The sequence below is a fragment of the Suillus subaureus genome (assembly GCF_016647635.1).
Source record: "Suillus subaureus strain MN1 chromosome Unknown BJ212scaffold_24, whole genome shotgun sequence".
Taxonomy (NCBI): Eukaryota; Fungi; Basidiomycota; class Agaricomycetes; order Boletales; family Suillaceae; genus Suillus; species Suillus subaureus.
Genome location: NW_024538580.1, coordinates 341,143 through 365,501, shown reverse-complemented (window position 1 = coordinate 365,501; position 24,359 = coordinate 341,143). Strand labels below are relative to the sequence as shown.

At 47.1% G+C, this 24,359-nt stretch overlaps 9 protein-coding genes across 9 annotated transcripts; 4 read left to right on the top strand and 5 right to left on the bottom strand.

Moving 5' to 3' along the window:
- Nucleotides 1-874: 874 nt before the first annotated feature.
- Nucleotides 875-1,851, bottom strand: BJ212DRAFT_1482714 (P-loop containing nucleoside triphosphate hydrolase protein; the record flags this gene model as incomplete). The annotated part of the gene is made up of 2 exons (XM_041340471.1): nucleotides 875-1,368; nucleotides 1,422-1,851. 2 exons carry the CDS (start codon nucleotides 1,849-1,851, stop codon nucleotides 875-877), a joined length of 924 nt encoding a protein of 307 aa, XP_041191124.1.
- A 20-nt stretch (nucleotides 1,852-1,871) lies between these two features.
- On the top strand, nucleotides 1,872-4,238 carry BJ212DRAFT_1367477 (uncharacterized protein). Its single transcript, XM_041336141.1, has 8 exons — nucleotides 1,872-2,101; nucleotides 2,166-2,363; nucleotides 2,416-2,489; nucleotides 2,538-2,796; nucleotides 2,851-2,930; nucleotides 2,981-3,105; nucleotides 3,158-3,903; nucleotides 3,956-4,238. The coding sequence occupies exons 1-8, from the start codon at nucleotides 1,925-1,927 to the stop codon at nucleotides 4,016-4,018; spliced, it is 1,722 nt and encodes a 573-aa protein (XP_041191123.1). The 5' UTR covers nucleotides 1,872-1,924; the 3' UTR covers nucleotides 4,019-4,238.
- Nucleotides 4,239-6,001, bottom strand: BJ212DRAFT_1367473 (NAD(P)-binding protein). The gene is made up of 6 exons (XM_041336140.1): nucleotides 5,534-6,001; nucleotides 5,314-5,477; nucleotides 5,157-5,265; nucleotides 5,067-5,108; nucleotides 4,849-5,012; nucleotides 4,239-4,798 (listed from the first exon to the last, which is right to left on the bottom strand). The coding sequence occupies exons 1-6, from the start codon at nucleotides 5,849-5,851 to the stop codon at nucleotides 4,594-4,596; spliced, it is 1,002 nt and encodes a 333-aa protein (XP_041191122.1). The 5' UTR covers nucleotides 5,852-6,001; the 3' UTR covers nucleotides 4,239-4,593.
- A 650-nt stretch (nucleotides 6,002-6,651) lies between these two features.
- BJ212DRAFT_1482711 (uncharacterized protein) lies at nucleotides 6,652-7,137 on the top strand (the record flags this gene model as incomplete). The annotated part of the gene is made up of 2 exons (XM_041340470.1): nucleotides 6,652-6,720; nucleotides 6,781-7,137. The coding sequence occupies 2 exons, from the start codon at nucleotides 6,652-6,654 to the stop codon at nucleotides 7,135-7,137; spliced, it is 426 nt and encodes a 141-aa protein (XP_041191121.1).
- A 296-nt stretch (nucleotides 7,138-7,433) lies between these two features.
- BJ212DRAFT_1482710 (uncharacterized protein) lies at nucleotides 7,434-9,127 on the bottom strand (the record flags this gene model as incomplete). The annotated part of the gene is made up of 13 exons (XM_041340469.1): nucleotides 7,434-7,688; nucleotides 7,745-7,793; nucleotides 7,851-8,211; nucleotides 8,260-8,362; nucleotides 8,445-8,456; nucleotides 8,500-8,528; nucleotides 8,581-8,594; nucleotides 8,645-8,673; nucleotides 8,731-8,769; nucleotides 8,825-8,839; nucleotides 8,894-8,913; nucleotides 8,968-9,000; nucleotides 9,061-9,127. The coding sequence occupies 13 exons, from the start codon at nucleotides 9,125-9,127 to the stop codon at nucleotides 7,434-7,436; spliced, it is 1,026 nt and encodes a 341-aa protein (XP_041191120.1).
- A 679-nt stretch (nucleotides 9,128-9,806) lies between these two features.
- On the bottom strand, nucleotides 9,807-14,242 carry BJ212DRAFT_1367435 (glycosyltransferase family 2 protein). Its single transcript, XM_041336139.1, has 23 exons — nucleotides 13,277-14,242; nucleotides 13,087-13,228; nucleotides 12,966-13,036; nucleotides 12,760-12,914; nucleotides 12,648-12,710; nucleotides 12,560-12,599; nucleotides 12,435-12,507; nucleotides 12,346-12,381; nucleotides 12,142-12,295; nucleotides 12,019-12,091; nucleotides 11,919-11,967; nucleotides 11,742-11,870; nucleotides 11,613-11,690; nucleotides 11,470-11,559; nucleotides 11,362-11,418; nucleotides 11,175-11,305; nucleotides 10,970-11,115; nucleotides 10,900-10,914; nucleotides 10,812-10,848; nucleotides 10,504-10,761; nucleotides 10,329-10,442; nucleotides 9,917-10,276; nucleotides 9,807-9,861 (listed from the first exon to the last, which is right to left on the bottom strand). Exons 1-22 carry the CDS (start codon nucleotides 13,888-13,890, stop codon nucleotides 10,207-10,209), a joined length of 2,595 nt encoding a protein of 864 aa, XP_041191119.1. The 5' UTR covers nucleotides 13,891-14,242; the 3' UTR covers nucleotides 9,807-9,861; nucleotides 9,917-10,206.
- Nucleotides 14,243-15,437: 1,195 nt separating this feature from the next.
- Nucleotides 15,438-16,555, top strand: BJ212DRAFT_1275809 (kinase-like domain-containing protein; the record flags this gene model as incomplete). The annotated part of the gene is made up of 3 exons (XM_041331241.1): nucleotides 15,438-15,522; nucleotides 15,572-15,846; nucleotides 15,908-16,555. 3 exons carry the CDS (start codon nucleotides 15,438-15,440, stop codon nucleotides 16,553-16,555), a joined length of 1,008 nt encoding a protein of 335 aa, XP_041191118.1.
- A 3,179-nt stretch (nucleotides 16,556-19,734) lies between these two features.
- BJ212DRAFT_420445 (seryl-tRNA synthetase) lies at nucleotides 19,735-21,649 on the bottom strand. The gene is made up of 4 exons (XM_041343157.1): nucleotides 21,511-21,649; nucleotides 20,402-21,458; nucleotides 19,903-20,351; nucleotides 19,735-19,852 (listed from the first exon to the last, which is right to left on the bottom strand). The coding sequence occupies exons 1-3, from the start codon at nucleotides 21,581-21,583 to the stop codon at nucleotides 19,955-19,957; spliced, it is 1,527 nt and encodes a 508-aa protein (XP_041191117.1). The 5' UTR covers nucleotides 21,584-21,649; the 3' UTR covers nucleotides 19,735-19,852; nucleotides 19,903-19,954.
- Nucleotides 21,650-21,668: 19 nt separating this feature from the next.
- BJ212DRAFT_1367411 (P-loop containing nucleoside triphosphate hydrolase protein) lies at nucleotides 21,669-23,477 on the top strand. Its single transcript, XM_041336138.1, has 9 exons — nucleotides 21,669-21,747; nucleotides 21,795-21,906; nucleotides 21,958-22,064; nucleotides 22,114-22,215; nucleotides 22,267-22,462; nucleotides 22,516-22,808; nucleotides 22,863-22,896; nucleotides 22,951-23,037; nucleotides 23,092-23,477. Exons 1-9 carry the CDS (start codon nucleotides 21,677-21,679, stop codon nucleotides 23,119-23,121), a joined length of 1,032 nt encoding a protein of 343 aa, XP_041191116.1. The 5' UTR covers nucleotides 21,669-21,676; the 3' UTR covers nucleotides 23,122-23,477.
- The last annotated feature ends 882 nt before the right edge of the window (nucleotides 23,478-24,359 follow it).

The window sequence follows — 24,359 nt, the reverse complement described above, 5'->3', positions numbered from 1 at the left end:
GTTCAACTGAAACGTGGCAAATCTTACGAGACTCATCTACTGAACCTTCTTCCAGCCAGTTTCGTGGAGTATATGTAGTTCAGTCCACAAAAACATACCGAAGTTGATGGACTTGCAGGGTTGATCTTCGACATTCGCATGTAGGAGAGGTGAAGCCCTGCACACGGCCAATTATGGCCAGGTCACTGCTGTGTCGGAGATTCTTGGTAAATACATCGGTATCACTTCAAATGTTCAAATTTCAAGTTCGAGTCATGTTCTAATTTACGATGACGGAGGTTCTGACGATATCATATAACTGGTAGTACGTACTTATAGTCTACTAGTACTTCTGTATTTTGCCTTTTCGCTTTAGCTCGAAATGAACCGAGCAGGATCGCGACGAGCCTTTAACTTACTTTTGGTGTATCGATATAGATAGATATAGCTGCCAAGCTCTGGAGATCGAAGAGCCAAGCAATTGATTTGCTAGTGCAGTGCGAGTTAAAATAGCCTGTGGGGTTATTACAAGTCCCTCCAAATAGCCCGTCGTGTGAAGGACTTTCAGAAGTTGCAATATCATGTGGTCTGATGCCCTCCTAAGTCAGATAACAGAATAATTAGAGACAGCTTGATATGCTGGTATGGTTCGATAAGTATGCTTCGCTGTTGACGCTTCTCTGATCAGATACTTATCTGGATAGACTCGAATTTCAATGAAAGCTTCCTCCGAGCTGAAGGCCGCGTCAGTACGCTCAAAATGTCCTGCGATCCATCGGGATACGTTTTAAGGATACATCATCAATGGTACATGTATCGATACAACTTTGTGTGTGCCTGCATAGGATGTGTAAGAAGTGGCGGACATGGTTTAATGACTTACCCTTGAGACTACTTAAGTAGAGCTGCTCACTGACACGTGCTCTACTGATGGCAGCGTCGATATGAGGTTCTCGACAATGACACTCAGAAGTTTCGCGGACGATGTCTTCTGATACCGTTGTAAAACTCCAAATGAGCGAACTTCGCTAGCTTCATCGCGTTGTCCGTCAGCAGCGCTTAGATCTGTGGACTCGGCAGCATCCAACAATGTGACAAGCTCCGTGTCGATAGGCATGCTACCAAGGAACGGCACCCCTTCTCGTCTAGCCATTTCTGCACCTCCACCTGTAGAGAACACATTGCTAACATCTCCGCAGCAAGGGCATACGTATCCACTCATGTTCTCGATAAGTCCAAGAACAGGAAGTGCGACAGCCCGAGTAAACGAGAGACATTTCATGGCATCCAGTAGTGCAACAGCCTGCGGTGTTGTGACAATGACGGCAGACAGTCGTGATTGCACTGGTGCAAGATGTTCGATCAGCGACAAGTGCTCATCAGATGTTCCTACATATTAATATCAGCTCGAGACGCTCTCATCACACCATGAGATATCTAACCTGGAGGCGTATCCACGACGAGGTAATCAAGCTCTCCCCACCTGACATCGCTCAGAAATTGCCTGATCATAGCGTTCTTCTTCGGCCCTCTCCAAACTACCGAATCCCTCTTATTCTTCAATAAAAATCCAACGCTCATGCACGCAAGTCTGGGTTCACCATCTCCAAGCGCATCTGCGTACACAGGCACCCATCCATCGCTGCTCTGGTGCACACCATGTCCATCTAGACCAAGCATTCGTGGTATTGACGGACCGGTAAGATCGACATCGAGAACCCCGACCCGAGCACTGGGGGAAGATGCATGGAGGCTGAGCGCAAGCTGGGCGGACACGGAGGATTTTCCAACACCGCCTTTGCCCGAGCACACTATGATAATATGTTTGACTGTCTTTAGTCGTCGCGACACAGGTGTTTCTTGGACAACCATGGCGAACAAACCGGTTCCGACGAGTGTAAGAAGGTGTAAGATTTATCCGTGCTTACGTGATTACATAAAGCTGATGCGTAATACGGGCCGTGTAGCGGTCAATGTTGTATTTTCTACACCGGCTACACCAGAATGTGACCTACTTGAGCTTGGCCAGGTTGACGCGTTAAAAAGCGTGTCAACCACTTTTGCAATCACAATGATGGGCAAATCAGTGGTTTCTGGGCTCCCTCTCGATGTGCTTTTCGAGGTACGGATCGCTCGAGTGGGGTATTACCAGTGTTCTAAGCTTGTTCACCCTCTTGTCCTGCTAGATTCTTTGGTATCTTCATCCTCTAGACCTTGTATATCTTGCCCGGGTATCCAAGTCGTTTCGTTCGTTTCTGCTTAGTCGTCGCAAGGCAAAGTCAATATGGACAGAAGCCTTGAAACGTATCAATCGGCTACCTCAGTGCCCATCGTACCTTTCCGAACCCGCGTATGCAAACCTGTTGTTCTGGCCGTTCTGCCATGTATGTCCAGTCCTTTCTCGATAAATGTTCGGATAACTTATGTCACTTCCAGCGGTGCCACTCGTCGTGCGATGTAATTCAATGGGAGTTGCGCATTCGTTGCTGTGATGGTTGCACAAGTGACATGTAGGCATTTGTAAAGCTCGCGTTATCTATGCTTCTAATGATTTATAGGGTCGTCGGTCGAGAAATGCTTCCTTCGTTTGTTGACCAGTTGAACTTCCTCGATGCAAGGCAGATCATACCCATGTCGGTCATGAGTTCTGCTGGGCCTTACGGTAGACACACAGATAATACCTACGGAAAGCCACTCGCTGTGGCTTCGCACGCTGATGTCAACAAACTTAACATGCAGTACAAATTTGTGAAGGATAGCCCATTGTTGAACGACCTAATAATTCATCGCAAGAAAGCCACCCAGGAAATTTACCAGGTATCGTATAATATTCCCGATAATCTTCCGAATTTATTATCGATGCACTCTTAGCACGTAGCTTTGTGTCGTATCTGGGAGGCCGAAGTGGCTGACCGGCGCCGCAAAGAGCTGGTAGACCAGAGGAGAAGAGAGTATGTAATCTTAACTAAAGGTATATAGCAACAAACTTACTCGTTTTCAGCGTCGTTGGAAAACTCGAGAGCCTCGGATTGGGAAATGAGCTTGAATCACTGCGGTCCGACGCCTCGGTATTAAAGGAATTCGACAACCTCGTCGTCAGGCAAGACCAAGAGTTGACTGATTCTTGTACGTGTGCAACGTACCCCTGATCTCTGTACCGAGTCTCACATTTCCAAAGCATGTCGGGTTTCTCTACCGAGGCTTCAGAATTTTTTGGAAATCAGAAGAGCTCGAAGGCTTACTGTCCTCTTCCAAGACCGCTTCAAAAATCTTGCCGTGGTTGTAAGCAATATGGCCAAGACATTCAAAAATGATAAGACCAACAAGGTCTTGCCTCAAGCGATAGACATTTGTCTACTCTCAGAAGTTCGATACATGATAGATGACAAAAACTCTGGAGTTATGTCAGCGGAAGCCTTTGTAGACGCACTTACCCTTCGTCTACCTCCCTTGTTGTTAGCCTGGAACTGCCAGGCCACTAAGCAGCTTGCAGATCTAGTTCGCGTGCAGCTGTGCATCGATAATGACATCGACCCTCTCAAACTCGCTGCTTTGGTGTTCCGCTGCTCCAATTGTCGATTACATGTCACTTATCCATCAGCACTCACCCACCCTTGCTTACGTGCTAAAATATTTGACAAACCCTGGGTCCAACTTCCAATGGAAACAACGGCGCTCGGTAGAACAATGTCGCCAGTAGAAGTTTACGAGAAAGCAGCAATCGAGGCCTTCGAGATGCACCCATGGAATTGCACTGTTCTGGAAGCAGACGGATATACCAAGCGAATACATAATCTCTTCCGAGCTCTCGGGCGAGACCCGAAATCTACTTCGGTGGATGATATGGAATCTTGTCCAATTCGAGTAACCTGTAAGAGTTGTTCTGGAAGTCGGAGTCGAATGATTCTGACTTACCGCACCGCCGTGTGTATATTCTTTAATCTACTTAAGGGTCCATGTTCACTTCCATTCGCAGCTCATTCACTTGGTACGAAACCACAGCGATAACCAGGACGATGCCGTGTGGGGTGTTGTATGATCTTCAAGTTGTGTGGATGGACCTGCTCGAGTTCGGAATTCATATACCCGATACCCTTTTCATCTGATGTATATTTGGTTTTTGGTGTAACGCCTCAAGCAAGAAGCCTTGTCTTGTGGTTGTTCATAGAGTTTATTCGTGGATCCCTACTATTGATACAGTAACGCTCTGCAGCATTTGTACCTGTTGTATGCAATTGACACTCATATCTCCAACTAAGAGGTCCGGCTGACCATGGCAGGCGTCCCAATGGCAGAGAGCGTCAATCTCGGATATGCGTGCACGAGCCTTTGCTATGTGCTGCATTATTCTTTGCGAACTTGCGTTTTGTTCTTCCCAAGTTCTCCCTACACAATATCCGCGAGCACTCGTTCAGTTAGTGCTTTGGGTTTTCCAAATAACTTTTAATATTTGCTCTGGTTGGCTGTCAATTTTCCAATCGCTCCAAACGCTACTTTAACGGGAAGACATAGAAGCGATCGTAAGTGAGTAGGATGTAGTAGAGGAGGTATCGCACTATCCTGAAGCATGATGCATGAAGGTGTATGAGTACTTGACGTGTTTGCAACGATGTGTTACGATTTTCCTAGCATGAGCCGCCACAACGATACCTTGTTCCAATCTGCTGCATTTTCTCGCTGTCCTTTTTGTTGCTCGACAGCCCAGTCGTAGACGGTCTTCATTTGAGGATAGGCTTCGCGGCCTAACTTGAGTTGTGATTCGAAATGCTCATGTTGCCCGGTTGTTCGTGCCGTATGGATATTTTCAAAATGTCGAACCCTGAATCACATTAAAGTTAACGTCAAAAGGGGGAACGGCTGCGAACTCACAATTCTTGCGTTGATTTATTCAACGCTAAAAGGATAGTAGCTAAAAATCCAGGAATGGAAGGAAGGGTTCGACCTGTTGCGCGTTTGTAGGATGCATGTTGCTCAGACATGGTGAGCACATCCCCAATAACCACGAGTATCTGGTGTTTGTATTTCTCAGGGTTCTTCCATTGAACTGTCAGCTGCTGTTGACGCTTCTCCCGTTTAAAATGCTTTACCTTGAACACGGCAGCTGCAACATGACCAATATCTTTCGGGTCCTTGGCGGAGTTTAGAGCAGGATATAAACATATGCAGGATGGACTCACAATCACCCCGAGTTTTGTGTCCTCTTTAAGTCCACGAGTCATTACAGCCACGGCAATAGAACCAGTGAAGTCGTTGTAATTATCTAGGAAGAATCCTGGGCGCAATATCCTGAAACATCAAAGTTAGTTAGGTCCAATCTCAAATTGAAAGGCTCACGTCCATGGGAGACCCCTCTCACCGAGGGCCTGTACATGCCGCTCTGCAAGTACTTTGGCACGACCCGACAGTTTCTCCATCTCATCGCTCTGTTCGCCACCACGTTCGGCGGTCGAGTAAATATATACTGACACCCCATATTCGAGCGCTAGATCCGCCATAAACTGTTGTATTCCAGTATAAGTGTGCTCATGCAATAAAACATCTGAAACAATTGCACCTTTCCCTGTCGCTCCTCCCCGTCTGCATTCGCACCAAGCCCGGGGAACGCCAGAACGCAGAAGACACCCCAGATTCCACCCAAACCTTTTGCATCTTCGTAGACTTTCCGCATGGACTCTGGTGAGTCGAGGTCTCCCTCGACTACTTGTACGTGTCTTTCCTGGACCAAGCGCTGTGCACTCGGACTAGAAGCTGACCTAGTGAGAGCCAGCACTCGAAAGGGTATATCATCCGAGTCCGAGGTGGGTTGAAGAGCCTCGATGAGAGCTCGGCCTTGTTTGCCTGTAGCGCCTGCCACTAGGATAAGTTTTGACATTGTGCTGGATCAACTGCTGGATCGCCAATTGAGCTGGGATACCTTGAACCTTGGGACCCAGGCTTGCGTGTGGCCGTGTAGAGTTCGTATGATGATCTTATGTCACTGTGATGTGTTTCGAGGTTCGAACGTTCAAGGTTATATTTGGCCGTGATGCGCATCACTCAATGAACACCGTGATCTAGATTTTCAGTCTTCGAATTGAAAGCTTCCGCCAGTCTGACGATGCTCCCCCTCACTACTATCAATGATCTTGACCAGGTCTTTACTCCCAACATCAAACTGCCACCACAAAGGAGTTTGCCAAACGACCAATAACTCAGTCAATCGGTGGAAACGTGTCGATTAGCATCGCCTGGCACTGCCAGGCTGCCCTTGGTCTCCTATAGACAGCCCTTTATCATGATAGACGAAGGAGATGGTCGTTCCTTCTAGGTTGTGCTGGAATGACGGATTGGACCCGTGACTGTGTTGAGGTCTGCTTTGAGCTGTAAGCAAACCTTTACATTTCCCTGAGGCAATGCCAGTGCGGTCCAGCTGAATCATAGACTCATCGACACTTGAGAGAGGCACAACATGATCGGGGAAAGGAGCACGTATACGTTCGGAGTTGGACGTTGAACTCCCAGATATCATTGACTTTGGCCACACACATTGGCAGGATATAAAAGTGCCTGCAAGAAAAGCGAGGAGAAGTTAGACGTAACTATCGCTTTATTTACAACAGATCAAAATGATCAGGTCTCAGGTATAATTTGTGCGATCTGGTGCTATTCACTCACTTATGTTCTGTTGCAGAAATGTCAGCTCCTCCTCGCTTCCTCAGCAGCGTTCATGCTGAATACTGCGATGATGACCCTGTCAAAGAAGTCACGCTACATACTGCAGGATTCGAGATACATTCCGACCGTCATGTTCTTCTCCGATAGTTGAACGGTACGAAAGACGATGTACCAGTGGCTCAAATTATGCAGCTGACGGGTCGAGCTGGCAACTACAATGACTATGCGCCTGTCGTGACGTGCATGGACACCACTATTCGAAATCAGGTCATTCCTGTGGGAACATTGTTCGTGCAGAGAGACCAGATTCTCCTCCTTGCCTCTCAGATCGAATTTCAGACGACCACGATCACTAACAACTGCATAGTTTGGTTGCGAGAGCTGCTGGTGGCCATGGTTGACGAGGAACTCATCACTCAGGCAAAGTTCGGTGAAACAGTCGAGGTGAACCCTCTCCCAGGAGCAACGATTGGTGTTCACAGTGCACATCCCAGCTGTTCATGATTCAGCGGACCAGCTTCTCACGCACTAGCGGCGCGGAGGTGACGGTATTGAAATATGTCTTGTAAGTGATGGTGGCTTTGAGATGAGAACTACCAACAAAAGAAGACAGTAAACACTGGGGATCGGACGGGGAGGAAAATGCTCTTTGTGTATTAACACTTGTTGTAAGTAAACGTAAACGGTAGTTGATCATGGCGTATTGATACATTGTTGAAATAATTGCTCTATGTTGAATGGGGCGAGTCTGCAGACGCGCATGAATGGCACGAGCATTAGGGTTCAAAACAACACGCTCTTTATACAGCGTTATCACTTGTATCCAGATAATATCCCTTGGTACTGGTCATCGACATCTCGATATGATTGGAGAATGATCCAGGTAATGAAGGTTGGATGAAGCTAGGGCTCAAACCAGTGGTCCCATGGCTCATGTTTGAATCGTCTTCCGCGGATGGGTCAGAATAGAAATTACGCGTGCCAAGCACGAGCCGGGTCCCAAGGATGATCGTAGTTGCAATAAGGGCCGAATTCGTGATCTCCAAGTAAATTGCCTAAATGTAAAAGCTTTTAAGTGACCTGAAGGGTGAATCGTCAAGAACCACATTACTGGAAGACCAAGATACAACGCTGTGGCGATACCACATCCGGCCATTTCGCTAATAAGCATAAGAGAGTTGGATCGACAACGAAAAAGATGATATGATAACACTTACACAAAGAAGTAGATCGTGTTGTACTTGACCAGTGTCGCCATCGTGTTGTGAACCCTTTTCCCAGAAATTGTACGGGTGTTCTTCATGTGCTTGAATACAACGGATATGGCAAGGGCAAAAAGGAGAAGCTCGAAACAAAAGATAGGCACGTAGATGGCCGTGAAGCTTCTATCGATAGTCGACGTTGCGCACATGTTAAGAAACCCAGGTATGGGTTCATTGGTATATGTTAAGGAGTGGTCAAAATTTAGCGCCAGGACCGTACAAATGGCTGCGATTTCGAGGATAAAGCAGATTCCTGTGAACCCCAGAATCTTCTTGGACTTGCGATACATAGCATAAATGCGCAGTTGCATGATCGCTAGTGATGCTTCAGTATTTTTCTGCGGATATGGACGAAACTGTGTACTTTGTGTGGCCCATACTGACACAAAAGGCCCGTAGGATTGGAACTGAAATAGAATACGACCTGTGAATGATATCAACTTTGAAAGAAGAGTGTCTGCAGAAGACTACACACAGCTGATGCAAAGAATGTCGTTGATTAGCAAGTGAATATAGGTTGGACATGTAAGCTGGTTCGCGCGAACTTACGTCTAACGGGAACTTGTTAGTATCATATATTGCAGGACAGTTTCGCTTGTCTTACATTGACTGAAAATGTCGAGCTCATAAATACTATCGTACGGTCGTCAGCAACACAAATCAAGACCGAAAAGATAAGCCGAACATATTGCACTAATTCTGGAAGAAAGATGAGTATGTTGTCTTTTTGTACATGATATCTCGCTTACATTGAGATAGCATCCCCAAAGTAGCGGGTCTACGAGAGTCGCGGCATCAGACGTCTGGTCAATCAGCAGGCTATAGCATCACTGACCGTAAAGTAAAGGTATGACACAAGAGACTTTGGTCTTTTCTGGAGGTTCACATTCACTGATGTGAGACTTCTACAAGCCACCAAGAAGACATACCCAAATCAAGTCCACCTATTCGTAGATATGTGAATTAACTATTCTCAGCCGAGGACCAATTAAACTTACCTCTCTCTGAGCACAGAGCACTACGTTGAGGTTTATCAGATAGAATACTTTCAGGTATTGTGAGAGAAACTTACCATGATCATACAAGACAACGAATGTTGCTGCCACTAGCAATGAGGGGTTTAGCTCCCGGGTGTCGACTCGTACGACCCAAGACCAATACTCACATTGAAACATCCTCCCCATCTGAAGGATGCGAATATCGTTAAACAGTATGGATAGCTCAGCTTCCATGTTGATCTACCCTCCAGACTTTAGCGATCATCACGATATTACCAATATATACATCCAACACTCACCTGTAAAATTACTTTAGGTTGGGGGATCGCGTCGTCGGCGCTATGAAGGCGGCCCCAAAAATCATCCATGCACTGTTATATACATATCCCCCTGTCTACCGTGAAACCAGTCCAGAGTCCAGAAACACTATACTTAAAACACAGCGGAAATCGGATCTTTCTTACATCAGTGGTACTCGTCACGATCGTTGGTCACTGGTCTACAGCCAGGGGATCATCAAATGATCCTAGTTATCATCTTGCACAGGTGCCGATGACAGAATTGCAAACCAGGCCCCTCGGGAAACAAAAAAGCGCTGCTTCACCGATTGAAGTTGACAGGCAATCAAAATGCAAGGTGAGCTTCTTGATGTTTATCAATCGGTGATAAGCACTGCAGGAGATACTTGGCGAGATAATGTTTCATCGCAGCAAGGCATGGAGCAAGCGTATAGTTTGGCAAATTTGATACCGGGGATCCGGGATCGGCGGGAAATTATGGTCGACCGATGAGAGCGAACGACCGGAGGAAAAAGGTTCCTGAGAGCACTGTGCAATGATACGACTCGCACGGGGATAGTAGGAGATAGCATGGTTATCGAATACGGATGTAATTCAGTCAATAACCTGTTCCGTCGAGCAGACGCAATAGCTGTGCATGGGCGCTTACTAAAGATAAATCATGGCTGTCTGTTCACAGATTAGTGAACGGTGATGAGCGTGCATATATGGCGGAGCCACCCACTGTCTCTTTGTAGGTAGAGTATATTCAACACCCGACATATGCATAAGTGTATATCTTGATATCGCCCTGCGCCACATCTCCTCGTGACCATGAAACTACAGCACAGCACGGCCCAAGGTCCGGGACAAAATCATGAAGAAACTTTGACTGATCAAGTAATAAAATTACACACACAAAATTACAGCCATCAACAAAGGACCATGACTAAAAGGTTACTGCCAAAAGGAATGGCGCCGAAGAAGAGATCGACTCTTGAGAAAAGTACATTCTATGGGTATTCAAGAAATATCTCAGTGTCCGAATAATCGGAAGATGAGATAGAGTAGGGATCCTATGAATCGGACTCCTGATAGGGCAGCACTGTGTTGGGGTCAGCAAGGATGACTCTGTATCAATGAATGTGTATACTTACAGCGCGATAAACAGGAAACTCAAATAAGGATTGAAATTCGAGCCCTGGGATGTCGCAATATGGGTGTTCACCCAATTCAAGAACGCTTGCGAAGTGAATGCCACAACCATCAGCCTATAATTTAAGTTACCTCATCAATAAAACTCAAACAAAAAAAATACGCAGATCGACCCACATGTTCGTCCCCACCCACGCAAGTACAACATTAGTACGGCTGTTCCGGTCATGGTCGGCTTGCTTTGTAGCAGCATCACGGTGAGATTTTTCTTCTGGAGCTTTGACCTTGAGTGCTGAGCGGGAAGCTGCCCACATGCGGTCAACGTCTTCACGGGCGGTGGGGATCTCGACTTCCATCATGTCCTTGCCATTCTGGCCTTTGACCTTCTTGGCCCCGCCGAGATCCTTCGTAGAGCCATTGTCTCCCTTGGTTCCCCTGGACATATCGTCAGGTTAGAGGTAAGGGACCAGTGGGGCCGCTCTTACCAAGTGACATCGTGCAAGTTACACATGGCATACATCACTGTCAACCAAAATTAATACTATCTCCGTACGCAATGAAAACTGCCCATACTCAGAATATTAACATCTACGATGATAGCATCAGCATTGGGATTACCAAGACAAAAAACACAAATACTCACAACTCGGGAGCAGGAACATGTATTGGATGAACGAAGTGAACATGTGCCATGGCTCCAAGTGCATGAACGACGAGAAGAAGTACAAGCCATACGTAGCAGCGAGCGAGATGACGATCTCCCGGAAGGCTTGGTTCGTAGCGACGAGACTAGTCAGAAACGATAAACCATCGCATCAATATGTAACTTAGGCCACTAAAATGCTCACTGAGGGAAGTCCTTCCATCCAGCGACGGAATGGGGTACAGCAAGGTACACCGTCCATCCGGCGCACCAAAGTGTGATAACATTACAAATACCGAAAAGTACCATGCAGAGCGAATAGATCCATTTGGAGCCCTGGCAAGAATGGAGTTAACCTTTGCAAATTGTATGTCATGGGTCGAGGTACGTACCTGTGGTCGGTTTCCTAGCGAACAGACGATGACGACAAACAGGATGGCGATGTAGAGCTAGAATGACACTTTAGACCCTTTCCCATTTAGAAAGGACTTGTTCATTACCTTCAGGAAAATCTGGAAAACATCTTGTCCCGCCCCTTGGCTCAGGAAGTTGAAGGCACCATCTGTAGTCGTAGTTGCCGATGAAACCAACTACAATAACTTACATCAGACTCGTCAACGTAAGAGGGCAAGGAACTACTGACAAAGAAGAAAGCCAGGAAAAAGTTCGCCAGTGACGTCCACGTGAATATGAGCTGGACTGCATTGTAAATGAACTCGATCTACATGAGCTTTTTTAGTAATGCAGTACTGATGAATCCGCGCGTACGAACCTGGAGTACAAGCATACGAATGGGATTTTGCCCAGATGTCCAGATCCTATAGAAGAAGATCGTCGAATGGAAAGAAGCGAAGAGGGACCCGTTCAACCATCGACGACGCTGAGAGATGAATTCGGGAACCTGGGGAAATATGTAAAAACACATATCACAATGGCAATCTCTACTCACAGTTGTGGGGACATCAGTAGCAGCCTTGGCACTCTTGACGTATCTGAGACTGTCGAGCGCGTTGAAAGCCGTGTAGTGTTGAAGGTAATATTTAACTTACATCCAGGCTTCCCGTTTCTTGGTGACAATTTCGAAGCACAGAATACGATCCTCGGCCAAGTACATGTTTCGCTCTGCAACAATCATTGATGGGACAAGAAATTGGAGGAAGCATGTCACATACCAAAGAGCCCAGCACCGTCACTACCCCCTCCATGCATAGCCTCTCCCTTGAAATACGAGGCAAGGGGACCTTTGCCATCAGGACCGTTCAGGAGGGCCCTGTATCTGTAGGCGCTGAATGCACCAGGAAGCACGCTAATATAACCGAATACACTCTTTTGGCAAATCAGGATATTGATCATGGAGCCAAAAATGGACCACCTACCTCGAGAGGTTTGTCGAGGATATTAGACATTTTATACTGTCATACCATATCAAAATCGACGTGTGAAACCAGAGTTGCAACCGAATTACCTCGAAGTTCTGAGAAGCAGCTAGAGGACTCGTCAGGAGCAGTGAACAAGCTCTGCCGGTGTCAACACAAATCCTTGACAGAAGAATTTAATGAAACGAAGTACGGGACGATGAGTTTGACGCACTCTCCACAGGCTCCTCCAACATTAGAATGTTTATCGAAGCCTAGAGAGTATCATCAGCCGAAATCTCGAGCGAACGATATCCACTCACATTTCCACAACTCGTAGATTGACGTGCTGGTGGGCTTGGTACCAACGTCCAGGAGAACACAGACTATGTATGGAGTCAGTATTATGAACCCCTCGTGGGAGAACGTGTCTACCATTTGGATTGATCAATGGACCGAAAGCATTAAAGAACCAGCGGTGGCTGTTGAGCTTCTTCTTGTTCTGCTCTTTCAAGCAGAAGATGATCTGAACTGGGCAGTTCCCAGTAGACACCTCCCCAGTCTCCGTAACGACTACATTTGAAGTATATCTGCAGGTCACGAATTAAACTGAGGTATACCTTTCCACTCAATCTACTCACTCGAAGATGTGAGCGGTCACATCCTTTCCTGCCACTGAGTCCTTTGCGATACCCTCTTGGTAACAACCCATCTAGATACAGCTTATAAGCAACAAACCCAACTGATAACGGGTAAATTTACAAGAGTGAGAACTTGAAGCGTCCGCTTGTTGACTTTGCTGCGCCCATCTGAGACGACACATACAACGACCTTCTTCCACCCCTCAGGGCCCCATGTTCTCGATCTCGTCCGACCACAGAGGTGGGCAATATTCTTGATAACGCTGAAAATATATTAGCCACGTGTCTCAATGTCCGTGAACGGAACTTACGCATTCATAGTCTTTACAAAAAGAACTTCGTCTTCATTATACATGGTCATAACGATGAAAAGCTCAGTATGGCGACTGTAGAGATACGGCCTGAGGGAATATTTCCTGCGCATGAATTCGTCGGGATCGCATGTAGCGGCGGTGTATCGCATTTTGGTCATTTCCTCAGCGCTGCTCATACCCTTTGGCACGATATGGGTAGGGACTGCAACATCGAGAACCAAATTACCGTTCTGAAGCTCGACATGGCGGACAGAGCGACGTTTCATGAGTTTCTCCCTGGCTACAGAGTATCCTGTATTCATTTCTCTGAGTGGGCCAGGGCGTCCGGGGACGGGAGGGTAGTCTGGCTGGTATGCATGGTACGGCATTGAGGGGACGGGGGGAGTGTGGATGTGAACCTGGCTCATCTCGTACTGGGGATTGAGGTGCACCTGAGAACCATGGAATTGGCTACTCTGGACGGATTTGGCAGACCCTGGTCTCTCGTCCCATTGGTTATCATAAGCAGGGTATTGTTGGTTGAGAATAGTAGACGCCGGAGGGGGAAAACCTGGGTTAATTGGTGTACTGTGTGCAGAATCGTAGTAGGGATCTTGCTGGCGATATGCCATGTTGTGCTATAATATTTTGCGGACGCGAAGAGGCGATAATCTACGTGGCTAAACAAATTCGATTGTTAGTCGCACAAAACGAGTGTTGAAATTGAAAGAGAGGGATTTAGAGACTAAAATGAATGACTGGAGGATCCTAGTCGGAAGACAGGGACTTTGTCGAAAAGTTACTGTCGATGGGGTTTAGGACCAGGAGGAAGAAATAAGATGAGCGCTAGGTCTCAACCGTTGTCCGCTCGACAATCAAAGTTATTATAACATGGTGGCCATAAAAGGAAGCTACGCTCCACATTGTACCGCAAGGTGTAACTTGTTCTATTAACACTAGCGATAAGGCCTGAGGGATTTCTTATACTTATCTAACTACAGGACTACTTCGTCTAGCGTATTATATCTTCGGAGGTTGTCATTATCGGAATGATATGAAATGGTCTCGAACGGGTGGCGCCTCCGACGAGAGCAGGCCATCCTGGGACCTCCTGGGACCCGCTGTTGTCGCGCTTTCAAGGTACAATCAAATGCTCTGATGGTCACCTGTGCCCATCCAAGGGTCGTGGCAGATCTTGGATCCTGGCTTCATGTTGCTCGCAAGTATCACGCTGGCAAGGACGGCGTTCTGGTTCTGCTGAGAAAAAAATGAATGGCTATGCTAATTACAGACATAGTATATATGATTTAGTCTCATTCTCGTCACATTGTGATCAAATGGATCAAGTACACAGAACATCGAGAAAAGGAGAACGTGGGATGCAACGGGTTTATGAACGTACTCATGGGATCAGCTCATCTTCGCACCACCTCAGAGACAAAGATAATATCACAGCAACCTGAATGATCGTTGTTTCGTGCATACAATAACACCACTGTACGGCATGATTCCAGGCGTGGCTCACCGAATTTAGGGCTCTTGGGGGTCAAGGGCAGTGGAGTAACGGTATATTTTACAATGGACGTCGAAGATCTTGACAAGTCACGTATGTAGGCAGCCGAGCTGAACCTCTGTTGTACTGACCAATTTAAACTCCGGTTCCCACGAGCTTCCCCAATACTTGTTTGTTTTCTCTCCTTGTTCACCTACGTCGAGCTCTGTTCAGTTCTTATCTCTCAAACTATCACTCTCAAAGTCCAGCTCAAGACCCGCCCAGTGAGTAGTCTAGTTTCACTATTTTTCAAGTAAATTTCCATGTCGTTGGGCGTTTTATTGAGCGGCCTCGAGGCTACCACGTTGGCCTTGACATTACACCAGCTCAAGTTAAAAGCCTGGATAGCTTGACTCGCTCCCTATCGCCATCAAGAACCCTCGGAGCCCATTCTTTTCTTTCCTTTTCATAAGCGATTACCTCTTCCATGTGTTTCCCGCACTTCCTACTTCGACGTCAGCCACCTCCGATACAACCGTAATTGCCACGACCCGGAACACACTATAACCTGCCCTTCTTCGCTATTTAATCTGCTTTTCAATTTCCTCTAGTCTCTATTAAACCCCCATACTCACTCGACTTTCTTTTCATCAGCTCCCATTCCATCTTACACCCTCGTAACGAACAATGGCAGACAGTTCAGCACACCGACTTGACCTCCGTGTCGGTGGGAAATACAGACTCGGCAAGAAGATCGGCTCGGGTTCCTTCGGTCAGCTCACCATATTATTATATCCTCCCATTTTTACTCATTTTAACAGGCGATATCTACCTCGGAATTAACATCATCTCCGGCGAAGAAGTTGCCATTAAGCTCGAGTCAGTGAAGGCCAAGCATCCCCAGCTCGAGTACGAGTCAAAGGTCTATAAGACCCTCGCCGGTGGTGTCGGCGTTCCTTTCGTACGCTGGTTCGGCACAGAGTGTGACTACAATGCCATGGTGTTGGACCTTCTTGGTCCCTCTCTAGAGGACCTTTTCAATTTCTGCAACCGCAAATTCACCTTGAAGACTGTCTTACTTCTGGCAGACCAACTCGTGAGTAAATCCCACCGCAGCCACTGTCTTCGAGAACTGACGCGCCACTGTATCGCCACAGATATCCCGTATCGAGTATATCCACTCACGCAACTTCATTCACCGGGATATCAAGCCAGACAACTTTCTCATGGGCATAGGCAAGCGTGGCAATCAAGTCAATGTCATTGACTTTGGTCTTGCGAAGAAATTCCGTGACCCAAAGACCCACTTGCACATTCCCTACAGGGAAAACAAGAACTTGACCGGTACTGCTCGCTACACCTCCATCAACACCCATTTGGGAGTCGAGCAAGCTCGTCGTGATGACCTCGAGTCTCTTGCCTACGTCCTCATGTACTTCTTGCGTGGCGCCCTCCCTTGGCAGGGGCTCAAGGCTGCTACTAAGAAGCAGAAGTATGACAGGATCATGGAGAAGAAGATGACCACTCCCACCGATATCCTTTGCCGCGGTTTCCCCAACGAGTTCGGCATTTTCTTGAACTACACTCGCGCGCTTCGCTTTGATGACAAGCCTGATTATTCTTACCTCCGCAAGCTCTTCCGCGACCTTTTCGTTCGTGAGGGCTTCCAGTATGACTACGTCTTCGACTGGTCTGTCCAGCGTGGCGCCCAAGATGATGGCGCCAGCACCAGCCAGAAGGCCGCTACTGGCAGGCGAAAGGTCGTTCAAGAGGAAGAAGAACACCGTGCAAGCGACAGGATGTAGGTGCCCGTCACATTTCTTTCAATTCTTTGCCTCGCCATGGTCCTAACTTTCTTTATAGGCTTCGTTCTCACACGCGTCAGCAGCAGGCAACTAATACTGCTGTGCCACCCCGTGCTCGTGGTAGGGACGATGCCTGGTAATTGCTTCCTGTTTCCTCTTGGTTTGTTTTCGTGTGCAGGGCACGCCCCGAGTGCGACCGAGGATGGGGGTGGAGGGAAGGTGCAGAGGTAGCTCGGTCGCTGTTGGATATGGTGTCATAGATGGTCTGTCGCGGTTTTGCAAGTCCGGTTGGGTCATCTCGCGGGTTACGAGGTCGAAACGTCACGGTGGGGGCACGCCAGGCCAACTTGCGTTGGTTTGCTTTCACATCTTTCATTGCGACGTGTTCAATTCCGACATCCCGCATTCATGCCCTACGTCGCAGTCACTTTGCATTCCTTGATCGCTTCGCATTTTGAATATATCTGCGACTCGCTACGCCGTCGACACACTTGCCTCCCATTATGTATTGTACGGACGCTATTTCTCTTCACGTCGCTTCTGAGCTTCCCTGCGTGTACGCAAAGATGCAAAGAAGACGGCCGCCTATTTCCATATTCGCTTGATACGTATCTTCCCATTAGCGCCCGTTGATGGTTCTCATCTCATTGAACCCATGTTTCCCAACCCATAATCCTGTTCCAAGCCATTTGAACTCGCAGAACCTTTTTTTCTTCATTTCCCTTGCACCGTCACCGTTCATGATCATAGATTCCCCGCTGCGACTACACGGTTGGATGTCTTTTCATATTTCTTCCTCTGGTTTTTCCTATCACTTATCACATCCCCTTGCGTCAACATTTGTGTCTTTTTTGTCCTTCTGTTCTCCCCTTTACGTAGACTTTGGTAGTTCGTTGCCTTAGTTTGGTGGAGGTGCGCGGATGGAAGAGGGCGCCACGATTGGTTTTTTTGGAGTGGAGTGGAGGAGGAGAGGATCTTTGTAATCAATGACAGACAGATATGAATATTTGAAATTCATTGGCGTTTATCCGCGTGTAGTCATAAGAGCGAGGTCCGGCTAGACTAAGGTCCTAACTTGGTGCCCATCGACATCCTCGACGTAAGCAACCAGGCTGTTCATATCCATACAGGAGCGAAGAACTGAGTCAATTTGTTTTCTTCAACTTTGCTGGATATCAAGCAGTGGTGTTCTTATCACGAAGAGCGCTATGTCAACTATTTCAATTCAACGTAACTACTACATATCACAACTTGACAAATGATACGTAGGCTCGGTCAAGAGACCGAGACTTTCGTCCTGGGTTATTTAATTTGAGACACTAACAGAATCGCTACGGTTGAACCATGCGCAACCACCCCGATGCGTTCTTAGGCACGTGCATGGAGTGCATCTCAGCAAACCACTGCGTAGGCCAAGCTATCATGGTGGATGGAACGGGCAGAGGGTCCGAAGTCGATGCCGTCTGACGAAACTAATAAGCAATGAATCAGAAAGTTAGAACAACTAACGTACCAAATAAGTTCCGGTGCCTTGAGAGATATCTCGAAGGACCCAAAACTTTCATCAGGAAAGAGCCAAATATGATATATAGAGCTGCGATCAGCATTTGATCAGATCGTGTTTGAGGATCATTTCTAAGAGAAAGCTCACCTCATCCCTCGGAGTCTTGCCAGGCCACTAGCTCAACACTAGTTGAGACAAAATGGGAAGGCAAACCACGACTACCTCTTCGGCAGAAGTGGAGTTAGCTCGAGTCACCCTACATTACAGTAAGAACGATGAATCATAAAGGTGTTGAGGAAGTCAGCTTACTGTGGCGACCAGGTTCGTCTCGCAAAAAGTGGGGTCACGAGTAGATAGTACTAGTTTCCCGAAAGAAAGGAAGAGAAGGGCTGCGGGGTTATATATACGGATATCGTGTTTAGGGGAGGCCCATTGGAAACCTCGCTGAATCCAGCACTCATTCCTGACGGGTGATCCACTGGAATTTTCTTGGATGATTGTAACTACGTCCAAAGCCATGTGTTCTATCGTATCGATGCATCATGCACGACGTGTTTCAAGAAGTCACGGTGCCACAGCCATGGAGCGCTATATGTATATTTCCGGTTCACCCTGACTGATGGAAAGGACCTAACAGAAAATCAACCCTCAGGAGGTGCATCGATATCCTTTCTCTTTCGAAAGACCAAGGCTCTCTGTCTCCTCGCTGGATGCCTCGTGTTTGTCTTTAGATCCGCACCTGCCAGGTTAAATCTGAGGGTGTCCCTGACATTTACTCGGGGATACATCATAGCCTTATAATTGTGACTTCTGTGTCAGAGTCAGTTGTTCACTGCGGTGCTAAACGCCATGAGGCCGTTTGGAGAGTACTCGGCCGCACCAGTGATGGCAACTCAAAAGAATCCTAATGATCAGGCCCTGACCGGCGGAACCAGTCTCAGACTTTCCAGTGCTTGAGCAAGGTATTGGTCGAGTCCGAGGGTCGGAAGCCACAGTACAGCCTTGGGCTGCAGCAGCAGGCTGAAGATATATTATAACTGCTTTTGTTAATCACAAGTTTCCAGTGGATCCTTCAAGAATGAAAATGCTGTATCCTGCAGCGGGGTTTCGAATGCACCTCCCCTAAACACGAGATCTGTATATATAACCCCACAAGTCTTCTTTTCCTCCCTTCGAGAAACCAGTACTATCTACTCGTGGCCCCACTCTACGAAACAGTCTGCGGTTTGCCGGTGAGTCGACTTCCTTGACATCGTTCTTACTTTATCTATCTTGTACAGGAGCTTCTTGAGCTACTTCCGTCTACTACATGGTGTGATATACTAAGTACCATGTATTAGAACTCGCCGCAAAGCGCAACGCTGACGCCACACAGATCGACTCAAATGAGGGCCCAGCTTGGTGCGCGGTCGTAGGGTAATATGACAAGCTTTCACATGTCCCTTCGACCGTGCACCAAGCGCGGAGGTGGGACTCAGGGTCTGGCGAGAGTCCAGCTTTCCGCATAGTTCATAGCTGAGTATCAGTCAGGGTCAGGCCACATATGTACCACAGATCATCGGTTGAGAATTGGTCAAGAGCCTAGGTATTTCTCCAAGCAAAAACACGTCACGATTTCTAAGGCCGAATCGTTGTCTCTTTGGCAAATACGTAATGTTTCAATGAAGTACCAGAGCTGCCTGTGCATCTACCCCTACATGTATTTCCCAACGAACTTCGAAGCCTGGCGCAGTCATCGTTATGCTCCTTGAAGGAGCCAGTCAATCAGACAAGAGTAGATTCCTTGGAGCTCCCTGAATTACATACAGTCAGATTGTCAGATCGTTCTGTCAAAGTTGTGTACCTTCGTCTTGACAAGTGACAATAGCAATAACTAGTACGCCAATATCCCACGTTCAAGTCCACCGTATGATCGAAGATGTATCATGCCAGAAAGGCTTCAAAGTGCTGGGTAGATCAAGACCCACTGGCTTGCCTGCTTCGTCGAACGTTACACCGTTCTCGATAAGAGCAACAATCAAACGGGGGATAGCAGCCGCAGTGCCATTCAAAGTGTGGGCGAATGATATCGCAGGTGCTGACTGAGTCGAAGCGGATGAGAACGATGGTGGGGTATGCTTGGGAGGACCTGAGGACCGGCGGTAGCGGATGTGGAGACGGCGGGCCTGGTAATCAGTACAATTAGACGTGGAGGAGATTTCTCCCCAACTTCCTCGACCTGGCATCCACGCTTCCATGTCATATTTGCGATACGCGCTGGCGCCTAATTCCTCGGTAGGCATGTCCAAAACCCTTGTGTCAAAATGTCAGAGCAGAGCCTCGGTCTAACGTATGATACCTACCGAAACGGAAAATTCAGGCCTTCAAAAATTTCCGTTTGCACATTACGAAGTTCTTCCATAGCTTGTTCACTAGCGTCTTCACTACAAACAACGAAAAGCTCGAGCTTTGAGAATTGGTGGACTCGGTACAGTCCACGAGTGTCTGCGCCGCGGGCGCCTGCCTCGGCTCTGAACGAACGGCCAAGACCGACTACTTTCAAAGGCAAAACTTGCTCCGTGAAGATTTGATTGGCGAACATACCGCCAAGCGGTATTTCTGCGGTGCCAGAAAGCACGAGTTCGGGATGAGAGGGATTCGAAGATGCAATATGATACATTTGCGAAACAGGTGGATCAGCATTTTGATCTCTAGGTTGGAATCCGCATCGTAGGGCAATGTCCGCCCGAACAACGTCCGGCGTCGTGACGAATCGGAATCCGTGCTTAAGAGCAATTGAGAGGGCATAGTTGGTCAGAGCCATCTCCAAGAGTGCAGCTTCTCCTAGCAGATAATACCATGATGAACCGGTGACTGTCGCTCCCGCTTCAAAGTCGAGGATACCAAGAGCGCGACCAACATCCATGTGGTCACGATTGCCACTGGCGGCAATGGGATCCGATCCGTGAGTGGAAAGTACCGCAGCAGCTTCCTCAGGACCTAGTGGTACGCCAGGATGTGTATCATTTGGTATTTGCAATGCAAGCCCAAGTAAAATGTCCTCCACTGTCACAAGTTTCTGTTCCAGGTCTGTGACCTCTATCTTGAGAAGTTTAGCTTCCTCCAAGACAGCCTGCTTCTCAATTGGATCTCTGATCTTTCGCATCTTTTCGCCCAAGTTCGAGCGGGCGTGACGCTTTAAGCCCAACTTGCTGGAGAGTCTCTTCTGCTCATCATAATGACGCACAACCGACTGCAATGCACCAATCGGAAGTGGAGCCTTGCGATTAAAGGCGTTGTGAGATTTGTATACTATTGACTCTGAGATAGCGCGGTAGTCGAGGCGTGGTTTAGGAAGGACTGTTGTCACAGGTTGTACCTCTGGAGCCTTCGCCGACAGAAAACGAGAACCTTTCGGACCTACTAGCAGATACTGTGAGAATTGACTCCAAATATTGAATGCTCTACTTGCCATGCTGCAGTACGAAATTGAAGCGTTGACGCTGACAACAGTGACTGAGGGAAGGCAGCAACGACGAGGACATCAAGCCCACCCAAATGTAAAATGGAATAAACGCGTATGGTCACACGTGGTCACGGACATGCTATGTCACAGCGTCACGCGTCGCGACCTACTCATGGCTTCATCCTCAGTGAAAGGGAAGGCACCAGCTAATGGTGCTGCAAGTTCAGGTTATGAACTACCGTGGTTTGTGATTTGCCTTCTATGTAGCTGTTGTAACTGAGAATCGGTAGGGTGGAGAAGTATAGGCCACAGAGCTTGGACGATGTGGTCGGAAATGTTGATACTATTGAAAGACTGAAGGTCATTGCAAAGGATGGAAATTGCCCTCATATTATCATATCGGTGCGTCTTGATAAAGATGGGTCCCCTTTCTTGATGCAAATGCCATTGCAGGGTCTGCCGGGTATCGGAAAGACAACGAGTATACATTGTCTAGCGCATCAGTTACTCGGGGATGCTTACAAAGAGGGCGTTCTCGAACTAAACGCCTCTGATGAGAGGTTTGCAGCTCTAATCTTCGATACTTTTCTCGCTTTGACCTGTCCCTAGAGGAATCGATGTCGTACGGAATAAAATCAAGGCCTTTGCACAGAAGAAGGTCACCCTTCCTCCTGGACGGCATAAAATCGTGATTCTGGACGAGGCTGACAGGTGCAAAGATCGACGAGATTACGTCTTGGTGACACTGACTCCGTCGTACAGTATGACTGTTGGTGCACAGCAAGCGCTGAGAAGAACGATGGAAATTTACTCGAACACAACTCGCTTTTGCCTGGCATGCAATATGTCTAACAAAATCATCGAACCAATACAGAGTCGATGTGCTATCCTACGATATGCAAAACTCAGAGACACCGAAATCCTGAAAAGGCTGTTAGAAATATGCGAAATGGAGAAGGTGGCAATCCAATTACTGCGCCTGTTATCATCTTACTGACCAAATGGACTTAGGTCGAATACAATGACGATGGTCTGACTGCTCTCATATTTACATGCGAAGGTGACATGCGTCAAGCAATCAATAACCTTCAGTCAACGTACTCCGGTTTTGGTTTCGTGTCTGGCGACAACGTTTTCAAAGTTTGCGATCAGCCCCATCCTGTCATCGTACAAAGCATGATCCGATTGTGCTTGAAGGGTGATATTGATGCTGCGATGGAGAAACTAAATGAACTCTGGGAACAAGGCTACAGCGCTGTTGACATCGTGGTCACAATATTCCGAGTAACAAAAACATTCGATGAGTCAGTCCCGACTTACTGAGTTATCGCTAGTACTGAGAATATCTCTCCTGTCAGACTACCCGAGTATATGAAGCTTGAATTTATCAAGGTAAGAGGAAATGTCCCTGCATTACACGAACGTTTCAACGGATCATATTATCAGGAAATTGGCTTCACGCATATGCGCATACTTGAGGGTGTGGGCACTATTATCCAATTGGGCGGTTTACTGGCTCGACTGTGTAAAATGGTATGCTCAATCGTTGAATGCCCTATTCACTGTTACTGAATGAGTATAACGTAGAACATGCAACCTACATTGTTTCAATTGTAGTATTCATCGTTGCTCGTATGTTTGCTATAGCGTTACTGCCCGGTGGGCTTAAACCCCTCTCTCAATTGGTAGCTCGACTCCGTTGATGTTGAACTACTGAGGCCTTGCCGCAGATTCCACGTTTGAGCCGCAATATTATCCCTAAGTACGATCATTGGACAGCACGAAAACATAGGGATAGTGATAGTCAATCAAACATTTGACTTTTTTCTGTAGGGCACAATAATTATTTTGGGAGGAATTTGTCACCCAGGATCTATCTAACAGTGACGACTCAAGTACTCAATACTATCATTCCGGGTAATCTGCAACATGCATGTAATATGCAAAATGTTCAAAACACCTCAACGCACTGCTCAACTCACTTCAAAAAAATTCATGCATATGTAGACTACTTATATATGATGTACTGTCCAAGTAGAATGAAAATTTCTTGCGTGTTGCAGCTGCGAGGGATGAAATAGTGGTAATTTGTAACCATGCAGGAACATAAATTATCCAGATCCCATAGATCCTGCAGGTATATTCCTGAAGTTATACCTGGAGCACAACAATCACCTCGTCAGGATTACAGAACACAATTTCGATAAAGCTCATCCTGTCATTTTAAGATGCTATAGAGGAAGAATTGACGACATGTATGAAAATGTGACAGTAGATAGGAGAGTGTGTAACAAATTCAATCTCCTCTACGGCACACTCGGCAAGTGCACGAAGTCTTGCATTGTTGTCTCCTCTTGCATCATTCTCACATCCTTGTTACAATGGCACCAAACCGCAGGCATACTACCAGTCAGAAGAAAGCTGAAGAAGATGTGATTCGCGAAGCCAACTTCACTGCTGCTATTCAGGCTATCAGAGAGGAGAAGACCAAGAACCTTATTCAGGACCATATCACCAGTACACTCACAATAATTACATGAATCACGATACTTGATGATAATATATTGCTGTATTCATTATTTATCAGAGCATTAAGTTTCAAGCTTCCAGTTCGACGACTCAACGCCAACAGATCGAGAGCGCAGTGCGGAGAGTCAAAGTTGACTGTGCCGGTGCTATGCCGAGGTGTGACTCGACGTGACCATATTTTGCAGATTAGCAGTCAGACCCTGAATTTTCTCGGCTTTCATCCGACACCACACCACAAAATCCTAAAAATGAGCAAAAATAAGATCTATATAGAGGCGGTACGAATCTACAACACTCTAAATTTGTGGAAGATAATATGAAGTGAT

Coding starts and splice junctions, on each gene's coding strand:
- BJ212DRAFT_1367477 (XM_041336141.1), top strand. CDS start 1,925: ATGCGTAATACGGGCCGTGTAGCGGTCAATGTTGTATTTTCTACACCG. Junction 2,102..2,165: donor CTCTCGATGTGCTTTTCGAG/GTACGGATCGCT, acceptor TTGTCCTGCTAG/ATTCTTTGGTATCTTCATCC. Junction 2,931..2,980: donor GTAGACCAGAGGAGAAGAGA/GTATGTAATCTT, acceptor ACTCGTTTTCAG/CGTCGTTGGAAAACTCGAGA.
- BJ212DRAFT_1367473 (XM_041336140.1), bottom strand. CDS start 5,851: ATGTCAAAACTTATCCTAGTGGCAGGCGCTACAGGCAAACAAGGCCGA. Junction 5,266..5,313: donor GAGAGGGGTCTCCCATGGAC/GTGAGCCTTTCA, acceptor TTGATGTTTCAG/GATATTGCGCCCAGGATTCT. Junction 5,013..5,066: donor TTGCAGCTGCCGTGTTCAAG/GTAAAGCATTTT, acceptor GTTCAATGGAAG/AACCCTGAGAAATACAAACA.
- BJ212DRAFT_1367435 (XM_041336139.1), bottom strand. CDS start 13,890: ATGGCATATCGCCAGCAAGATCCCTACTACGATTCTGCACACAGTACA. Junction 11,419..11,469: donor TTTTCCAGATTTTCCTGAAG/GTAATGAACAAG, acceptor GTGTCATTCTAG/CTCTACATCGCCATCCTGTT. Junction 10,762..10,811: donor AACTTGCACGATGTCACTTG/GTAAGAGCGGCC, acceptor CGATATGTCCAG/GGGAACCAAGGGAGACAATG.
- BJ212DRAFT_420445 (XM_041343157.1), bottom strand. CDS start 21,583: ATGTCCTCGTCGTTGCTGCCTTCCCTCAGTCACTGTTGTCAGCGTCAA. Junction 21,459..21,510: donor CAATTTCGTACTGCAGCATG/GCAAGTAGAGCA, acceptor ATCTGCTAGTAG/GTCCGAAAGGTTCTCGTTTT. Junction 20,352..20,401: donor GGCCTGAATTTTCCGTTTCG/GTAGGTATCATA, acceptor TTTTGACACAAG/GGTTTTGGACATGCCTACCG.
- BJ212DRAFT_1367411 (XM_041336138.1), top strand. CDS start 21,677: ATGGCTTCATCCTCAGTGAAAGGGAAGGCACCAGCTAATGGTGCTGCA. Junction 22,463..22,515: donor AAATATGCGAAATGGAGAAG/GTGGCAATCCAA, acceptor AAATGGACTTAG/GTCGAATACAATGACGATGG. Junction 23,038..23,091: donor TGGCTCGACTGTGTAAAATG/GTATGCTCAATC, acceptor AGTATAACGTAG/AACATGCAACCTACATTGTT.